We start from the raw sequence: 17,359 nt of genomic DNA on the forward strand, positions 1-17,359 counted from the left end.
GGCAGAGCTTACAGTGAGCCGATATGACACCACTGCACTCCAGCCTGGGCGACAGAGTGAGACTCTGTATCAAAAAAAAAAAAAAATTTGCCAAATTATATTTGTATATATAGGTATGGCGTGTAATTTTAAGTTTATAAATTTAAGTTTGTATTATATATTGTCAGTTTTTGAAATCATTTGTAGTAATATTCATTTAGTATAAATGTACTATATGATCAATATAATTTGGTTAAATAACAAATTATTTACCATGAAGTTAGTTTGCAGATTTGCAAACATTACCAAACCCATGAGTCATTGACAATTACCCCTACAGCTCTGTTGCCTAAAACAGAACAAAATAAAAAGAAAACACCTGTATTATGGTTACTTGCCATTTTTCATTCTTATGTAACAACATTACACATATAAAATTATAAACAATTGGCAACTACAAAATTTAGCTTACAAATGATCACATTTTTGTCTTTTTTTCACTTGAAAAAATAAGGTTTAATTTTTTTTTTTTTTTTGAGACAGAGTTTCACTCTTGTCACCCAGGTGGGAGTACAATGGCACGATCTCAGCTCACTGCAACCTCTGCCTCCCAGGTTCAAGCAATTCTTCTCCCTCAGCCTCCTGAGTAGCTGGGATGACAGGCATGCACCACCATGCCTCACTAATTTTGTATTTTTTTAGTAGAGATGGGGTTTCTCCATGTTGGTCAGGCTGCTCTCGAACTCCCCACCTCAGGCGATCCGCCTGCCTCGGCCTCCCAAAGTGCTGGGATTACAGGCGTGAGCCACCACGCCTGGCCTAGGTTTAAAATTTTTTAAGGACAGGTATCACAAAGTGTAAAGTACAGATAACACTATCACTATTTTTTCCCTTAGAATGAGTTGCCACTTAAATATCACATATTTTTTAAAAGTCTGTTGAAACCAGGAGCAGTGGCCTGTGCCTGTGATCCCAGTTACTTAGGAGGCTGAGGCAGGAGGATCATTTGAGCTGAGGAGATAGAGTCCAGCCTGGACCCCATAATGTGCCATAGTGTGATCCCCCTCTTCTTAACAAGACAATAAAAATATGCTGTCATCCCATAGTAATGAAAAGGTCTCAATAATCTTTTGCAATAAAAATTATTTAAATCTGTTTTTAGCTTTAAAATAGGAGTACATTAGTATTTTTGTGATGGCTCTTTTTTTTTCTTTTTTCAGATGGGTTCTTACTCTGTCACCCAGACTAGAGTGCAGTGGCACAGTCACAGCTCACTGCAGCCTTGACCTCCAGTGCTCAAGCCATCCTCCTCCAGCCTCCCAAGTAGCTGGGACCACAGGTGCACAGTACTATGGCTGGATAATTATTTTTTATTTTTTTATTTTGTAGAGATGGAGTCTGACTATATTGTTCAGGCTGGTCTCAAACTCCTGGCCTCAAGTGATCCTCCAACCTCCGCCTCCCAAATGCTGGGATTATAGGCATGTTCCCGGCTTATAATGGCTCTTCTTACTACAACTCTCTGAAACAACCTCTTTCTGTATGTTAGTGATAGAAGGAACTTTGAAAACAGGATGTTCTTTGAAGATACCCTTAATGCCACTTCTGCTTCATTTTTAAAAGTATAATGAACTACACATTGCAAAAGAACTATTCCAGCAGAGAAAGTAGTATGCTAATTAATTCTGAAAACTGTATATTGGAAAATTGTAATTCTGGCTTGGCACAGTGGCTCACACCAGTAATCCCAACACTTTGGGAAGCCAAGACGGGAGTATCATTTGAGGCCAGGAGTTTGAGATCAGTCTGGGCAATACAACGGGACTCCATCTCTAAAAAATTTTTTTTTTTTTTTTTTTTTTTTTTTTTTTGAGACGGAGTCTCGCTGTGTCGCCCAGGCTGGAGTGCAGTGGCCGGATCTCAGCTCACTGCAAGCTCCGCCTCCCGGGTTTTTACGCCATTCTCCTGCCTCAGCCTCCCGAGTAGCCGGGACTACAGGCGCCCGCCACCTCGCCCGGCTAGTTTTTGGTATTTTTTAGTACAGACGGGGTTTCACCGTGTTAGCCAGGATGGTCTCGAACTCCTGACCTCGTGATCCGCCCGTCTCGGCCTCCCAAAGTGCTGGGATTACAGGCTTGAGCCACCGCGCCCGGCCAAAAATTTTTTTTAAATAAAAATAATTAGGTAGCATGGTGGCACATGCCTGTAGTCCCAGTTACTCAGGAGATTGAAGCAGGAGGATTACTTGATCCCAGAGGTCAAGGCTGCAGTGAGCAACGATTGTGCCACTGCAGTCCAGCCTGGGTGACAGAACAAGACCCTATCTCTAAAAAAAAAAGGAAAAGAAAATTCTAATTCTGAAATATAGGTTGAATATTTTTAAGAGCTAATTGGTTGGCAGTTTTGCTTATATATAAGTGTTATTAAAGGAAAGTAACCATTTATTTGAAGAAATATACTAGTTTACCTCTTCAGTCTATTGGGAAAGTGTTCTTTCTCTGCATTTGTTAAACATTTAAATAATTACTTTTGTAGTTGAATTCATTTTCTTTGTCCAAGTCATATGAAAAGTTATGGTTATTTTGTATATTACTTGATGAACTAAAAATGACTTGTTGCTGTTGTCAGTATTATGTGTTTTGTGATTGCTAGGAGATGATTCATTCTTCAAATAGTCAATTGCACTTTTTCAATTTTTCTTCCTTTCATTTCTTGCTAATTTTAAAATAGGTGATCTGCATTAACATAGTATTAGGTTTGACGGGTGATTTATTATGTACCTGGCATTATTTTCTTTTTTTTTTTTTGAGATGGAGTTTTGCTTTTGTTGGCCAGGCTGGACGATTGCGTGATCTCAACTCACCAGAATCTCCGCCTCAAGGGTTCAAGCAATTCTCCTGCCTCAGCCTCCCGAGTAGCTGGGATTATGGGCACATGCCACCACGCCTGGCTAATTTTGTATTTTTAGTAGAGACGGGGTTTCTCCATGTTGGTCAGGCTGGTCTTGAACTCCCGACCTGAGGTGATCCGCCTGCCTTGGCCTCCCAAAGTGCTGGGATTACAGGCGTAAGACACTGCACCTGGCAGTGCCTGGCATTTTTTTCTAGTGTTCAAAGATTTAATTAAAAAGTTAAAATCAGAATTTTCTAACATGCTAAGTTTTAAAATTAATTAGCATAGTGACTTGCCTGCTAAAATACCCCTTTGCCAGGGAGAGATAGCTTGTATGTGTGTGTAGAGAGAAGCAAGATAGAGATGGCAAGTGTGTTTTCACAGGGCAAACTTGTTTTGTAATTATTTTCCCATCAAAATCATGAACCACCTGTGAAACTATTCTAGCTAACTAGATAACTTACTGGTATTTTATCCTAGTTCTCTTCCTTGGGAAGTAAAGAAGAGACTGCTTTTCTAGCTGTTATTCCTAAACAAATAGAGAGAAAAACCTGTGACCCTAAGGTAAAATTTGTGAAGAACATCAATTTCTTTAACCACCTATATTTTCTTCTCTTTTTTCTTTCTTTTTTTTAAAAAAAAAAAAACAACTAAACTATCAGAGTTTTCACAGGCAGAAGGTTAGTAGCAGAAGGTTAGTAATGGTTCTAAGAACAAGAAAAACTATTTAATGACTCCCAATCCCCTTTTTGGTCTTGAACTTTCTCTATACTACTAATGAACTAATAATATAGTGTTTAGATTATCCCTCCATACATGGGATACACTGGGGGTTGGACACAAAGCCATGTAGAGTACAATTAATGAATACTCCGTGGGGAAAAAATGAGTATCTTTATACCCTTTAACTTATTATAGTCTATTCTACCACTTATACTTCTGAGTATATAGAAGTATATGTAACCAAGCTCTAAGTAGTGCTACCTATTCTATGTCAAAAATTAACAAAGACGACAGCATAAAAATGGATGGGTTTTGTAAATAGCAGTTCTACTACTAAAACCCAACACACCTCTGGAAGAGATCTACATGGCAGCATAGAAGGCAAGGTACCTATTTTGGCCAGGCATGGTGGCTCACACCTGTAATCCCAGTACTTTGGGAGGCCAAGGCGGGTGGATCACTTGAAGCCAGGAGTTCAAGACCAACCTGGCCAACATGGCAAAACCCTGTCTCTGCTAAAAATACAAAAACTAGCCAGGTGTGGTGGTACACACCTGTAGTCCCAGATATTCTGGAGGCTGAGGCATGAGAATCACTTGAACTTGGGAGGTGGAGGTTGCAGTGAGCCAACACTGTGCCACTGTGCTCCAGCCTGGGTGAGAGAACGAAACTCTGTCTCCAAAAAAAAAAAAAAAAAAAAGGAAAGCAATGTACCTGTTTCCTTGTGGGGAGTATACATTACCCATCAGACAAAGCAGAAGCAGAAACATATAGAATCTTTAACAGTTGAGACTCATTTTTATTACAATGTTTATTTTTACGTTCAGAAGAGTATTTTCCACCAAAGTCCTATTAAAGGGCATTTAAATTAGATTTTTCTTTCAAATGTGTGATGTACAGTTCTTCATTTTTGAATAAGAGTATATTCAATTATATATTACTGTCATTTTGTTAAAAACGAATTAATCCTTTATCTACATTCCTTTGACTCTCTTATCAGTCTTATTTTTCCACATTTTGGGTAGGCTTTACTTTGTATGGAGTAAAAATCCTAGAACCCCCCAGGGGGCAGCAGAGAAAGCCATTTGAAGCCTGAAAACAGACTGAGTGAAAGAACCTCTCTAAGGAACATGTGTACATTGGAATCACACTCTTAGGCTTTTGCTCTCAGAGCAGTAGGATGTCACATCTTTCTACTGAGAGGCAGAGAGTCCACCACTCATCCTGCAGTTGAGCCTGATATTTTACAAAACCCCTAAGTAAAGAGAGATGCTGTTTGCATTCTTTCTCATTCTTCCCTGTTACTGGCTGTTTATTGATTGCTTCCTGTATACCAAGTACACTGTTAAATATAGGTGGTACCTAGATGAAGCAAAAAATCTCTGCTCTCAAGGGGCTTACAGTACAGTTAGTATAGAAATAAGGAGAACCTTCATTGTAGTATGAAGTTGAAAGTCTATAACATGCAGTATTGTATGTAATGCATAGTTGTGTAATATATAGTGGAAGCATAGAGAAACAACTAGATATTTCTGGCTTAGCCATTATTATACTCATCTTTATGCTTATAATAAAATTATACTTATTCATTTTTTCCCCCTCATTGGCTATGAATCATACTTTTTTTTTTTTTTTTTTTTGAGACGGAATCTCTCTATGTCACCCAGGCTGGAGTGCAGTGGTGCAAAGTTGGCTCACTGCAACCTCCGCCTCCTTGGTTCAAGCAATTCTCTGGCCTCAGCCTCCCGAGTGGCTGGGATATAGGCGCCTACCACCACGCCTGGCTAATTTTTTATATTTTTAGTAGAGATAGTGTTGGTCAGGCTGATCTTTAACTCCTGACCTCAAGAGATCCACCCACCTTGGCCTCCCAAAGTGCAGAAATTACAGACGTGAGCCACCATGCCCAGCCTAAATCATACTTTTTAATGTTGAGGTTAAATGCAGTTAAATCAATGCCCTTTGAATTTGTTACCCATGCATATGTTTTAGGATAATAGGAGAATTCCTGGTTTTCAGCATTAGTTCCTGGTAATTATTTACCTGTAATAAAAAGTGAGTTATGTATTATGTTCTGTGTGTTTACTTTGTGAATATATGTGTCAATATATAGTTATGCAGTTCTTATTTTTAATGATTTATCTGTAGCCTGTTGAGTTTCAAGGACATCAAGTAAAAGGATCAGCTACTAGTGGTGTAATGGTCAGAGGACACAGCTCACAGCTAGGATGCAGTCAGTTTCCAGATAGCACTGAGTATGAAAACTTTATGACAGAGACACCAGAGTTACCTAGCACATGTATGCAGATTGGCTTCTTACAGGTAAAAATATTTTTATAGTTGCATTTTGCCAAATCATTTTCTTTATGTTAATACTACATTTTGTAAAAATAGTATAGTTGTTTGTACAGTTATAAGTTAAAAAGGAGTACAGTAAATTGACAAGAAGCATAATATCTCAAGTAAAACTAAATAACAAAAGTATTTTACTTGAAAGATTACCTTTTTAGGATTGGGAGTTTAATAGATTACTTGTCACTTCAGAGAAAACTAGGAATTCATGACAAAAGCAAACAGGTAGATTACACAGAGAAATATTCATCTGTTTAACATCTATTTCCCTTTTTATTAAAGCATAATACATATTAGAAGAAATAAAAAAAGCGTAATAAGCATAATACATACAGCAAATAAGTAAATCACCACAAAGTAAACATACTCATATAACCTCCACCTTTAACGAATAGAGCATTATCAGCACCCAAGAAGCTCTCCTTCTGTCCCTTTTCAATCACTACCCTTTTCCCTAAGATATCCACTGTCTTGACTTATAACCATCTATTAGTTTTGCTTTAAAACTTTATATAAATAGAATCATACACAGTATATTCTTTGTGTCTGCCCTCTTTTGTTTAATATTGCAATTTTGAAATTCATTTATGTTGTTGCCTGTGGCTATAATTTATTCATTTTAATTGCTGGTGTAGTATTCTGTTGCATAAATGTATCCCAATTTATCCATTCTTCAGATGTTCATGTTATTTGTGTTTAGGGACTATTACATAGACTGCTGCTATGAACATTCAAGTACCGTCATGAACATGTACATATACACACACACGTGACATACTTCTGTTGGTTATATTACCCAGGAGTAGCATCACTGAGTCACTGGATAGGATATATTTACTTTTAGTACAGAATGCCAAACTGGTTTCTAAAGTGGCATTTTTTTTTTTTTTTTTTTTTTTTTTTGAGACGGAGTCTCGCTCTGTCGCCCAGGCTGGAGTGCAGTGGCCGGATCTCAGCTCACTGCAAGCTCCGCCTCCCGGGTTTATGCCATTCTCCTGCCTCAGCCTCCTGAGTAGCTGGGACTACAGGCGCCCGCCACCTTGCCCGGCTAGTTTTTTTGTATTTTGCAGTAGAGATGGGGTTTCACCGTGTTAGCCAGGATGGTCTTGGTCTCCTGACCTCGTGATCTGCCCGTCTCGGCCTCCCAAAGTGCTGGGATTACAGGCTTGAGCCACCGCGCCCGGCCCCAAAGTGGCATTTATAATTTACATCTCCATTAGGAGTGTATGAGAGTCCCCATCACTCTACATCTTTACCAACACTTGATGCTGACTGTTTTTGGTTTTCAATTTTAGCTGTTCTGGTGGCTATATACTGGTACTTCACTTGTAATTTTAATTTGCATTTTCCTGCCTGATAGTGAGGTTGGGACCTTTTTTGTATGCCTATTGGCCATCTCTTTATCCTCTTTGGTGTAGTGCCTGTTCAGCTTTCTTCCTTTTTTTTTTTTTTGAAACACAGTTTTGCTCTTGTTGCCCAGGCTAGAGTGCAATGGCATGATCTCGACTCACCGCAACTTCTGCCTCCTGGGTTCAAACGATTCTCCTGCCTCAGCCTCCCGAGTACCTGGGATTACAGGCATGTGCCACTTCGCCTGGCTAATTTTGTATTTTTAGTAGACATGGGGTTTCTCCTCCTGGTCAGGCTGGTCTCAAACTCCCGACCTCAGGTGATCTGCCTGCCTCAGCCTCTCAAAATACTGGGATTACAAGCATGAGCCACCACGCCTGGCCTCTTCCTCATTTTTTTTTTTTTTTTTTGAGACGGAGTCTCGCTGTGTCTCCCAGGCTGGAGTGCAGTGGCGCGATCTCGGCTCACTGCAAGCTCCGCCCCCTGGGTTCACGCCATTCTCCCGCCTCAGCCTCCCAAGTAGCTGGGACTACAGGCGCCCGCTACCACGCCCGGCTAATTTTTTGTATTTTTTAGTAGAGACGGGGTTTCACCGTGTTAGCCAGGATAGTCTCGATCTCCTGACCTCGTGATCTGCCCGTCTCGGCCTCCCAAAGTGCTGGGATTACAAGCATGAGCCACCACGCCTGGCCTCTTCCTCATTTTTTAATTGATGTGCTTATCTTTTAAAAACTTTCTGGAATTCTTTATATAACTGGATACATACTCAGTTGTATGCTTTGCAAATATCTTTCCTGACCCTTACGTACCTTTTCACTCTTAATGGTATGTTTGATGAATCAAAGTTTGTCTTTTTTTGTTGTTTGTTGAAACAGAGTCTTAACTCTGTTACCCAGGCTGGAGTGCAGTGCATGAACATGGCTCACTATAGCCTCAACTTCTTGGAATCAAGCAATCCTCCTGCCTCAGACTCTCGAGTAGCTGAGACTACAGGTTCCCACCACTATGCCCAGCTAATTTTTTTTTTTTGTTAGACAAGGTCTTGCTCTGTCACCCAGGCTGGAGTACAGTGGCGTGATCTCAGCTCACGGCAACCTCTGCCTCCTAGGTTCAAGCAATTCTCCTGCCTCAGCCTCCCGAGTAGCTGGGACTACAGGCATGCGCCACCATGCCTGGCTAATTTTTTGTATTTTTAGTATGTTGCATATACATTTAGAACTAGCTTAACAATTTGCTATGTTGGCCAGGCTGTTCTCAAACTCCTAGTCTCAAGTGATCTGCCTGCCTCGGCCTCCCAAAGGTCTGGGATTACAGGCATGAGCCACCACTCCCGGCTGCCTAGCTAATTTTTAAATTTTTTTTTAAGAGATGGGGTTTCATCAGGTTGCTGCTGGTTTTGAACTCCTGGGCTCAAACAATCCTCCTGCCTCAACTTCCCAAATTGTTGGGAGTTGATGGGTTTAAGACAAATCTTGGAGTTAGAATCATGGATGTTACTGGAATAAATGTAAGGAGTAGGGTGAAAGAAAGGGAGAAGAAAAACAATTGGGCAGACTGAGGCGATTTTCATTGAGTAAAGCAAGATGGGGAACTGTATTAGTTTGCTAGGGTTGCCATAACAAAATACCACAGGCTAGATGACTTAAACAACAGAACTTAATTTTCGCACAGTCTGAAAGCTGGAAGTCCAAGATCAAGGTTCCAGCCAATTCTGTTTCTCATGAGCCTCTCTTCATGGCTTACAGATAGCTGCCTTCTCCCTATGTTCTTATGTGTCCTTTTTTTGTGTGCATTTGAAGAGAGAGAGAGAGAAATCTTGGTTGTCTCTCTTTGTAAGGAAACTAATTCAGTTGGGTAAGGGCCCCACCCTTATGACCTCATTTAACCCTAGTTGTCTCCTAAAGGCCATGTCTTCAAATATAATCACATTGGAGGTTAAGGCTTCAACATATACATTTTTGTGGGTACATAATTATCTCCGTAGCAGGGAGGAGCAGGTTTGGTGAATACATAGGAATAAAAATACCTGTGAAACCGTCAAATAGAGATACTACGTAAGAAGTTGGGTACATGGGTCTGATTTAGAGGAGATATTTGTGCAGTCATTTGCACAAAGAAAAGTTTAAAGCAATAAGAATGGGTGGGTTCATTTAAAGAGAGCATAGAGAGAGAAGAGAATGGGTTTTATTTGTATCAAGAATTGGGATGAAGTTAGTTATGTGAATTATTATTGAGACACCCAATAAAATGAGGACAGAAATATGTCCATTTCATTTAGCAATGGTGACCTTGGCAAGAACAATTTCAGTGAAATAGGGTAAGAATTAGTTTAGAGTCATTTAAAGAGTGAATGAGGCCTGGCGTGGTGGCTCACACCTGTAATCCCAGCCCTTTGGGAGGACGAGTCGGGTGGATCACCTGAGGTCAGAAGTTTGAGACCAGCCTGGCAAACATGGTGAAACCCTGTCTCTACAGAAAACACAAAAATTAGCTGTAGTCCCAGCTAGTCAGGAGCCTGAGGCACAGGAATTGCTTGTACCTGGTAGGTAGAGGTTGCAGCGAGCCGAGATCACGCCACTACACTACAGCCTGGGCAACAGAGTGAGACTCGGTCTCAAAAAACAACAACAACAAAAAGGAATGAATGAGAGGTAAGAAAGTGGAGACCATGTATGTAGCAAACTCATTAAAAGATAAGCATATTTAATCAGTCACTCATTTGACAAATATTTCTTGAACAATGCCTGTATGTTACACTGTTCTTGGTCTAGAGATAGTCTTGTGAATAAGGCACAATCTTTCCCTCACAGAACTTACATTCTGGTTAAAGGAGACAGAAAATAAATATACAGCACCTCAGAGTGTCTTAAGTGCTCTGAAGAATGACACTGGTATGTAGGGGGATAGGGAGTACACATGGGATGGAGTTCTATTTTAGGCAAGGTAAGCCTCTCTGATAAGATGACACTGGAGTTGAGATCTGAATGAAGAGAGGGAGAGAGCCATGCAGATATCCAGGGGAAAGGCATTCCAGGCACAGGGAATAGCAAGAGCAAAGGTTTTGGGGCAGAAGAATGATGGCTGGTGTGTAGAACAGCAAGGAGGCTGCCATGGAGTGAGTGAGGAGGAGGGTGATAGGCAGTGAGGTTAACCAGGAGGTAAGGGGCTGATCAGGTAGGGCTGCATAGGACATTGTAAGAGCTGCCTCATACTTTAAGAGAGATTGGGAGCATTGGAGGGTTTTGATCAGAGGAGTGAAATAATCAAACTTACCTTTTAGAAAGAACTCTGGCAAGTTTATGGAAAGGGTAGTAGGGGAACAGAACGGAATAGTGTACTCAGTAAGTATTGCCTGTTACTGTTATTTTTATTAAAGAGGCAATATAGTCTAGACTGGCTAGATTTGAACTCCCTTATAAGCTTGATGAATAAGGCAAATTTAAGTGCTAAACTGCTCTTTTTCTCACTTCCCTCAGTTGTAAAATAAGGAAAATAAGAGTACCCACCTCATATGGTTGTGATAAGGATTAAACAAGTTAAAAATATATAGTGTTGGCATATAGTAAGAACTCAGAAATAGAATAAAACTATTTTTATGGTGATGATTGTATTTCCCATTTGTCTGTATTCCACTGAACGGAACTCCTTGAGTCCAGGGATCATGAGTATTTTTTCACATCTTTATTTCCTAGCACAGCACCCAGAACCCAGTAGCCAATCAAGAAATACTGTAAAATGTATTTATAAACTTTGAATCTTTATTGTCTTTTTTTTTTTTTTTTTTTTTTTTTTTTTGAGAAGGAGTTTTGCTCAATCTATTGCCCAGGCTGGAGTGTAATGGTGTGATGTCAGCTCACTGCAACCTCGCCTCCCAGGTTCAAGCGGTTCCCCTGTCTCAGCCTCACGAGTAGCTGGGATTACAGGAGCACGCCGCCATGCCTGGCTAGTTTTTTGTATTTTAGTAGAGACAGGGTTTCACTGTGTTGCCCAGGCTGGTCTCGAACGCCTGACCTCAGGTGATCCACCCGTCTCAGCCTCCCAAAGTGCTGGGATTACAGGAGTGAGCCACTGTGCCTGGCTATTGTCATTTATTAAGGAAAATATCATACACTCACTAACATACTCATTTTAGCAAGTTCAAATCATTTACGAGAGTATGAAGTTATAAGTAAAAGAGCTTTTCCCCCAATTCCATTCCCATCTAAAACCACTCTAACAATATGGTATGTATTCTTCCAAATTTTATTCTTTTGTTCTGTGCTTATACAAATATATATATTGTATATATATTTGATCATCATATTAGATTTTAAGATTATTAATTTCTGGAAGAAGCAGCAGCAAAATTAAATGCTGTTCTAACAAGAATAACATATGAACTGTATAGCTGGGATATGTTTTAAAATTTCACTTCATTTTGGAGCAATGTCTTGAAGTTTAGATCAACTATGGACTTGAGGACATAAGAGAAAACTGTTCAGTCCTTGAGTCTGTAGGGATTTAGACCTTCACAGCTGTAAACATTAGGTCTAATTTGGCCCGAGCCCCTTAGAATGGCAATTGATCTTCAGGACCAAATCCTAATAACCCAGACCAGTCCAAATCAAAATCTGACCCACTTCAAATAAATCTGAAAGATTTTTTGCTCTGTATTTTACTGTTATTCTTGTTGATTTTAGTAAATTTATTCCATCCTTTTTGGAAGAAGTTTTATAGTTGTTGCCCCCACCATAGCTCTACATAATGTGCTTTAAATCATTATTTTTATAATATAGATTACTAGAATTCATTCAAACTAAAGAAAAAAATCAGAAGATTTTGGTCTGTAGTTTTGATTCTTCTTTCTGTATAGGTGACATCACCAGAACAAAACGTCTCTACGTTGAGCCCTATTTCTACCTTTGCTTTGAACTCAAGAGATGAAGACTTCATGGTAGAATTCTCTGAGCCGTCCCTGAAAGCAAGAACTTTACCTGATGATCTTCATTTTCTCAACTTGGAGGGTAGTCGTTACCATATTGTTCTAATATCTGTCTATTCATTGAAGAGATGAAATTTTTTATTTGAGAGATTATTACACTAAATATATCTTAGAACCAGATTCAGTGTCATACCCCTTGAAGCCTTTCCATAACCTTTCTTCCTTTGAACTTTTTCTATCATAGATAGCTATTCCAGGTACAATATTCCCTTCTAGCTATCTAGTTCCTTCTTGTTTCTCCTCCCAACTTTGTCAACACAGAGCCCTGAAAGTATCTTCTACCATTGTCGGTACTTCTCACAGCTGTAACTGCAGCATCTGACCCCTTTACAGTCCCTTCCTGTTCCAGAGGAATGACTGATTGCAAATGTCTCATCAACACCATTGGTTGACCTTAGCATAACCTCTTAGTTTCTCTTTTTGCTTTGGGATCCTGAACTCTTCAACTGCTGTTCCACACTTGCATTCCTAGGACTCTGGATTTTCATATATTTTGGCCCTTCACTATGAGTCAGCTTCTGCTTTTTGATGAATATAATACTATTCTCTAGGATCCCTTTCACTAAAATTTCTTTTCTTCTCTCTTTTCTTATAATCTTATCAATATATCTTCCCCTGATTCTGAATTTATGTTGGGTGAGGGGTGAGTTGTAGATAATTTTTTTGATTTTGGATGGATGATACAAAAAATTTTGTAATGTGAATTGGTAGTTGGGTTAGAGAAGGTTTTATGGGTGTGCTTGGTAGAAGACAACAAGGTAGAGAAGAATCAAATACACGGGAGTGGGTATTCAAGAACAAGTGATATGGTAATGAACAGTAGATGATTTTCACAGTTGTACCATGAATCTTTTAGTTTAATGGATTTTTAACTTTTCTGTCAGTGTTACTTGATTGACTTGTTAGAATTACAGCATAGCACTTTATAAAAGAATATTCATTGGCTCACCTACTGCTCTGCTACTTTCCAGATGATCTCCAGAATGTATTTCCAACAAAACAAAAACTCTGTCAGGAAGGTACATTATTATAAAATAGGTATCCATAGTATTGTCAGATAAAAACTATCAGCTTGCATAATTCTGATGCAGTATTATTCATTTGTTTATATATTCAACAAATATTTATTGCTTCTTAGATTTTTAGGAATATATCACTAAAGCTGCTGACACATAGAAAGAATCATTAGAATCATTAAACTCTTTCAGACAGAATTTGCCATGAGTTTACCAGAATTCTACTCTTATCAAACACCATTAGATCAAAGTAAAGCTAAAATCTTTTTTACTCTGAAGGGTAACATAATTCATGAGTGTAAAAATATCTAAAGGAAGTTACAATCACATCGTCTGGATTCATGAACCATGAATTTCAGTCTCTGGAGAAAGAATGAAAGTAGATATAAAAAACTAGTCTAGGTTCTTACCCTGACTCTGCCACTTTGTAGTTATGCTACCTCTAAGCCTTTGTAATCTCATTTGTAAAATGAGAATGATGCATTTTTTGGTTGTTGTTAGCTTTAAAGTGCTTTGAAAATGTTAAGTGCTATATAAACATAATTTAGTAGTTAGGAAAAAAATCATTAGTTAAGGAGGAGAAGAAAAAGAGGGACTTCAATGACCCTAAAAATGTTTCAGTATATATGAATTAAGCTTTGAAATCTTTATTTTTTGAGATTAAAACCATTAATTTTTTTTAAGGAAATAAAATAATATGATTTTTTTTTTCAGGGCAAGTTGCTACTTTTTGCTTTTGTATACCCACTGTTTTCTAGAGCCTAGGTGATAACTAGTAGAACATTTTTATTTAATTAGCATTTTGTTTTTTCAGGGATGAAAAAATCCTGTTCTCTGGAGAATGAGAACCTTCAAAGGCTTTCATTAGTAAGTAGGACCCAGGTTCCACTTATTACTTTGCCACCTACTGATGGGCCAGCTGACTTAGACTCTCATTTGTGTATGATCAACTGTAACACATACAAGTCTTCTGGTTCCCCCATGCTCAACTTGTGTGAAAAGTCAGCAGTTCTTTCTTTTAGCATTGAGCCTGAGGACCAAAATGAAATCTCTTTCTCTGAAGAATCTGGGGAAGTGACTCCAGGGGATGTTTCACTTCTCAATAATATATCTACTCAGAGCAAGTGGCTGAAATATCAAAACACATCCCAATGCAACGTGACTACTCCAGACAGAGTTGATAAGAGAATAACTGATGGCTTTTTTGCTGAGGCTGTTTCTGGGATGCATTTTAGAGACACAAGTAAAAGACAGAGTGATGTTGTCAGTGAAAGCTCTTTGAACTCTGTGCATTTGCAAATGATAAAAGGCATGCTCTATCAACAGCAGCAGGATTTTAGCAGCCAAGAATTGGTTTCCAGAAAGAAAGTACTTTCTCTGAATTTAAAGCAGACTTCTAAGACAGAGGAAATTAAAAATGTATTAGGAGGGTCTATCTGCTACAACTATAGTATAAAGGATTTACAGGTGAGGAAACGTACCAGTCTTGTACATTTTTCCAATAGTTATTGTCTGAATTTCAACAAAAGAATTAACAAAATATACTGCATAGGAGCAATTTGAAGAGATGGCTTTTTTTGATCCTAACTCTGAGCTGCAGTCACATCATCTTTTACTTAAAATCTCTCGTAATAGTAGTGAACATTGAATGAAATGATTTATTTGAAAGTATCTGGTACAGTGTCTGGTACATTATCAATACTTAATAAGTGATAGCTCCTATTTTTGTTTCCATCACTACTACCATTACAATGATTGTTTTTACTTTTGACTGTCAATTGTGTTTGCTGATTAAGTCATCATTAGGGTAAAGGTGCATCTTCTTTCACGTTAATTGTGAATAATCCTTATTATAGTCATAACCAGAAATAAAGATACATAATGATCCATTCACATCAGTTAAACTTTTCCTAGCAAAAAATATATAAAAACTTATTAAGGGGCAGATAAGAAAAGTTACTCTTATTTAGGGTTAAAAATGCCATTCGTAGGTATTCTTGCTGTATTTGTTTTCTCATTTAAAATTTGAAAGTAATTTTCAAGAATCCTGGAAATCAAAAGAATTAATTAAAAAAATAAGTCTATGAAAAATAATTTACTTTTTAGTAAACAGTGTTTTTCTGGAGTTGCTATGATAACTTGAATTATTCCATTGCAGGAGATAAGTGGCTCTGAGCTATGTTTTCCAAGTGGGCAGAAAATAAAATCTGCTTATCTTCCCCAAAGGCAAATTCACATACCAGCTGTTTTTCAGTCTCCTGCTCATTATAAGCAGACTTTCACATCTTGCCTCATAGGTATGGCTGTTGAGTTTTTATTGTATTACGATTGCTGCTTCATGTAAGTAGTAGAATTGTAAGAGTATGATACATTATATTGTGAATTTTCATACTAAATATCTCATTCAAGATTTGTTATTTTTCTTATGTTCTAGTTTTTGAACAGTAACTTTTATTCTAATTTCAGATCAAAAGTGAGTTTTAAAAGTGGGAGATGACAATCTTCTTTTTTTTTTTTTTTTGAGACAGGATCTCACTTTGTTGCCCAGGCTGGAGTGCAGTGGAGCAGTCTTGGGTCACTGCAACCTTGCCTTCCAGACTCAAGCAATCCTCCCACTTCAGCCTCCCCAGTAGCTGGAACCACAGGTGCACACCACCATACCCAGCTAATTTTTTTTTTTTTTTTTGAGATAGAGTCTCGCTCTGTCCCACAGGCTGGAGCGTAGTGGCCCCATCTCGGCTCACTGCAAGCTCCGCCTCCCAGGTTCATGCCATTCTCCTGCCTCAGCCTCCGGAGTAGCTGGAACTACAGGCGCCTGCCACCATGCCAGGCTAATTTTTTTGTGTGTTTTTAGTAGAGACGGGGTTTCACCGTGTTAGCCAGGATGGTCTCGATCTCCTGACCTCGTGATCCGCCCGCCTCAGCCTCCCAAAGTGCTGGGATTACAGGCGTGAGCCACCGCGCCCGGCCAACCCAGCTAATTTTTGTATTTTTAGCAGAAATGAGGTTTCACCATGTGGCTCAGGCTGGTCTGAACCCCTGGGCTCAAGCAGTCTACTCACCTTGGCCTCCCAAAGTACTTTGATTACAGGTATGAGCCACCACACTTGGCCAGTATTATCTTTTGCAAGTTAAGAGTTTTTCTTTCTTTCTTTCTTTTTTTTTTTTAAGTAGAAGTGTTAAATTTAGCAGAAAATAACTTTTAAAAATGGAAATTCGTATTAGGTATGACTCTGTTTAAAGGCTATTCAAATTCAGCTACAAACAGCACATGTAATACAAACAAAATTATTTTGTATTTAATTTTCTGCTCTATCTCTTTTTTTTTTTTGTAGAACATCTAAATATATTGCTGTTTGCGTTAGCACAAAACTTGCACAAAGCTCTTTCAAAAGTTGACATATCATTTTACACATCATTGAAGGGAGAGAAACTGAAAAACGTAGAAAATAATGTGCCATCCTGCCATCATAGTCAACCTGCAAAACTTGTCATGGTTAAAAAGGAAGGTCCAAATAAGGTATTCTTGCTTCCCCTCCCCCTACCATACCAAATACTTCTCTTATAAAGGGTTTAGGTACCTATTACTTCATGATAAGCTTAAAGAGTGAGTCTTAAGAGCTTTCTATTTGAGGTGTTAGTACCTAACACACATTAAATTCTCAAAGTTTTATTGAAAGAATGATCTGTGCTCTAGGATACAAAAATATGAGTTAAAATTAACCTTCAAGTTGCTTAGGAACTTTTTGTGTAGTATTTTAATTTTATTTTTATTATTATTATTTTTTTAGAGACAGGGTCTCACTGTTGCCCAGGCTGGAGTGCAGTGCCTTGATCATAGCTCACTGCAGCCTTAAACTTCTGGGCTCAAGCCATCCTCCTGCCTTGGCCTCCCAAAGTGCTAGGATTACAGGCATAAAAGCCACTGTGCCCACCTGAAAATTTTACATACTTCTGTAATTGATAAAATAGGAGGAATATGCCTAAGTTATAGTGAGATCACTGAGAAGGGGGATGTGTTTCAACCTGAGAGCTTAGAGATTTCAGAAATGAGCCTGAAAGAAAT

At 38.7% G+C, this 17,359-nt stretch overlaps 1 protein-coding gene across 13 annotated transcripts in view; it reads left to right on the plus strand.

Annotated features, from left to right (window-relative positions):
* ZGRF1 (zinc finger GRF-type containing 1) overlaps positions 1–17,359 on the plus strand; it is an 84,660-nt gene that overhangs the window by 28,331 nt on the left and 38,970 nt on the right. For 7 of the 13 annotated variants that reach the window (XR_002522159.2, XM_021938732.2, XM_031664322.1 and 4 more), the window contains 6 exons: positions 3,352–3,435; positions 5,743–5,916; positions 12,149–12,299; positions 14,108–14,760; positions 15,452–15,590; positions 16,629–16,813. Coding sequence is in view for 12 of the 13 variants with exons in the window: in XM_021938732.2 (XP_021794424.1) it covers positions 3,352–3,435; positions 5,743–5,916; positions 12,149–12,299; positions 14,108–14,760; positions 15,452–15,590; positions 16,629–16,813 (1,386 nt within the window). In the remaining variant the exon portion in view is untranslated. The remainder of the gene's footprint in view (positions 1–3,351; positions 3,436–5,742; positions 5,917–12,148; positions 12,300–14,107; positions 14,761–15,451; positions 15,591–16,628; positions 16,814–17,359) is intronic. The other 6 variants (XM_021938734.2, XM_021938737.2, XM_021938735.2 and 3 more) reach the window with 4 other exon arrangements.

This window comes from Papio anubis, chromosome 3 (genome assembly GCF_008728515.1).
Source record: "Papio anubis isolate 15944 chromosome 3, Panubis1.0, whole genome shotgun sequence".
Classification (NCBI taxonomy): Eukaryota; Metazoa; Chordata; class Mammalia; order Primates; family Cercopithecidae; genus Papio; species Papio anubis.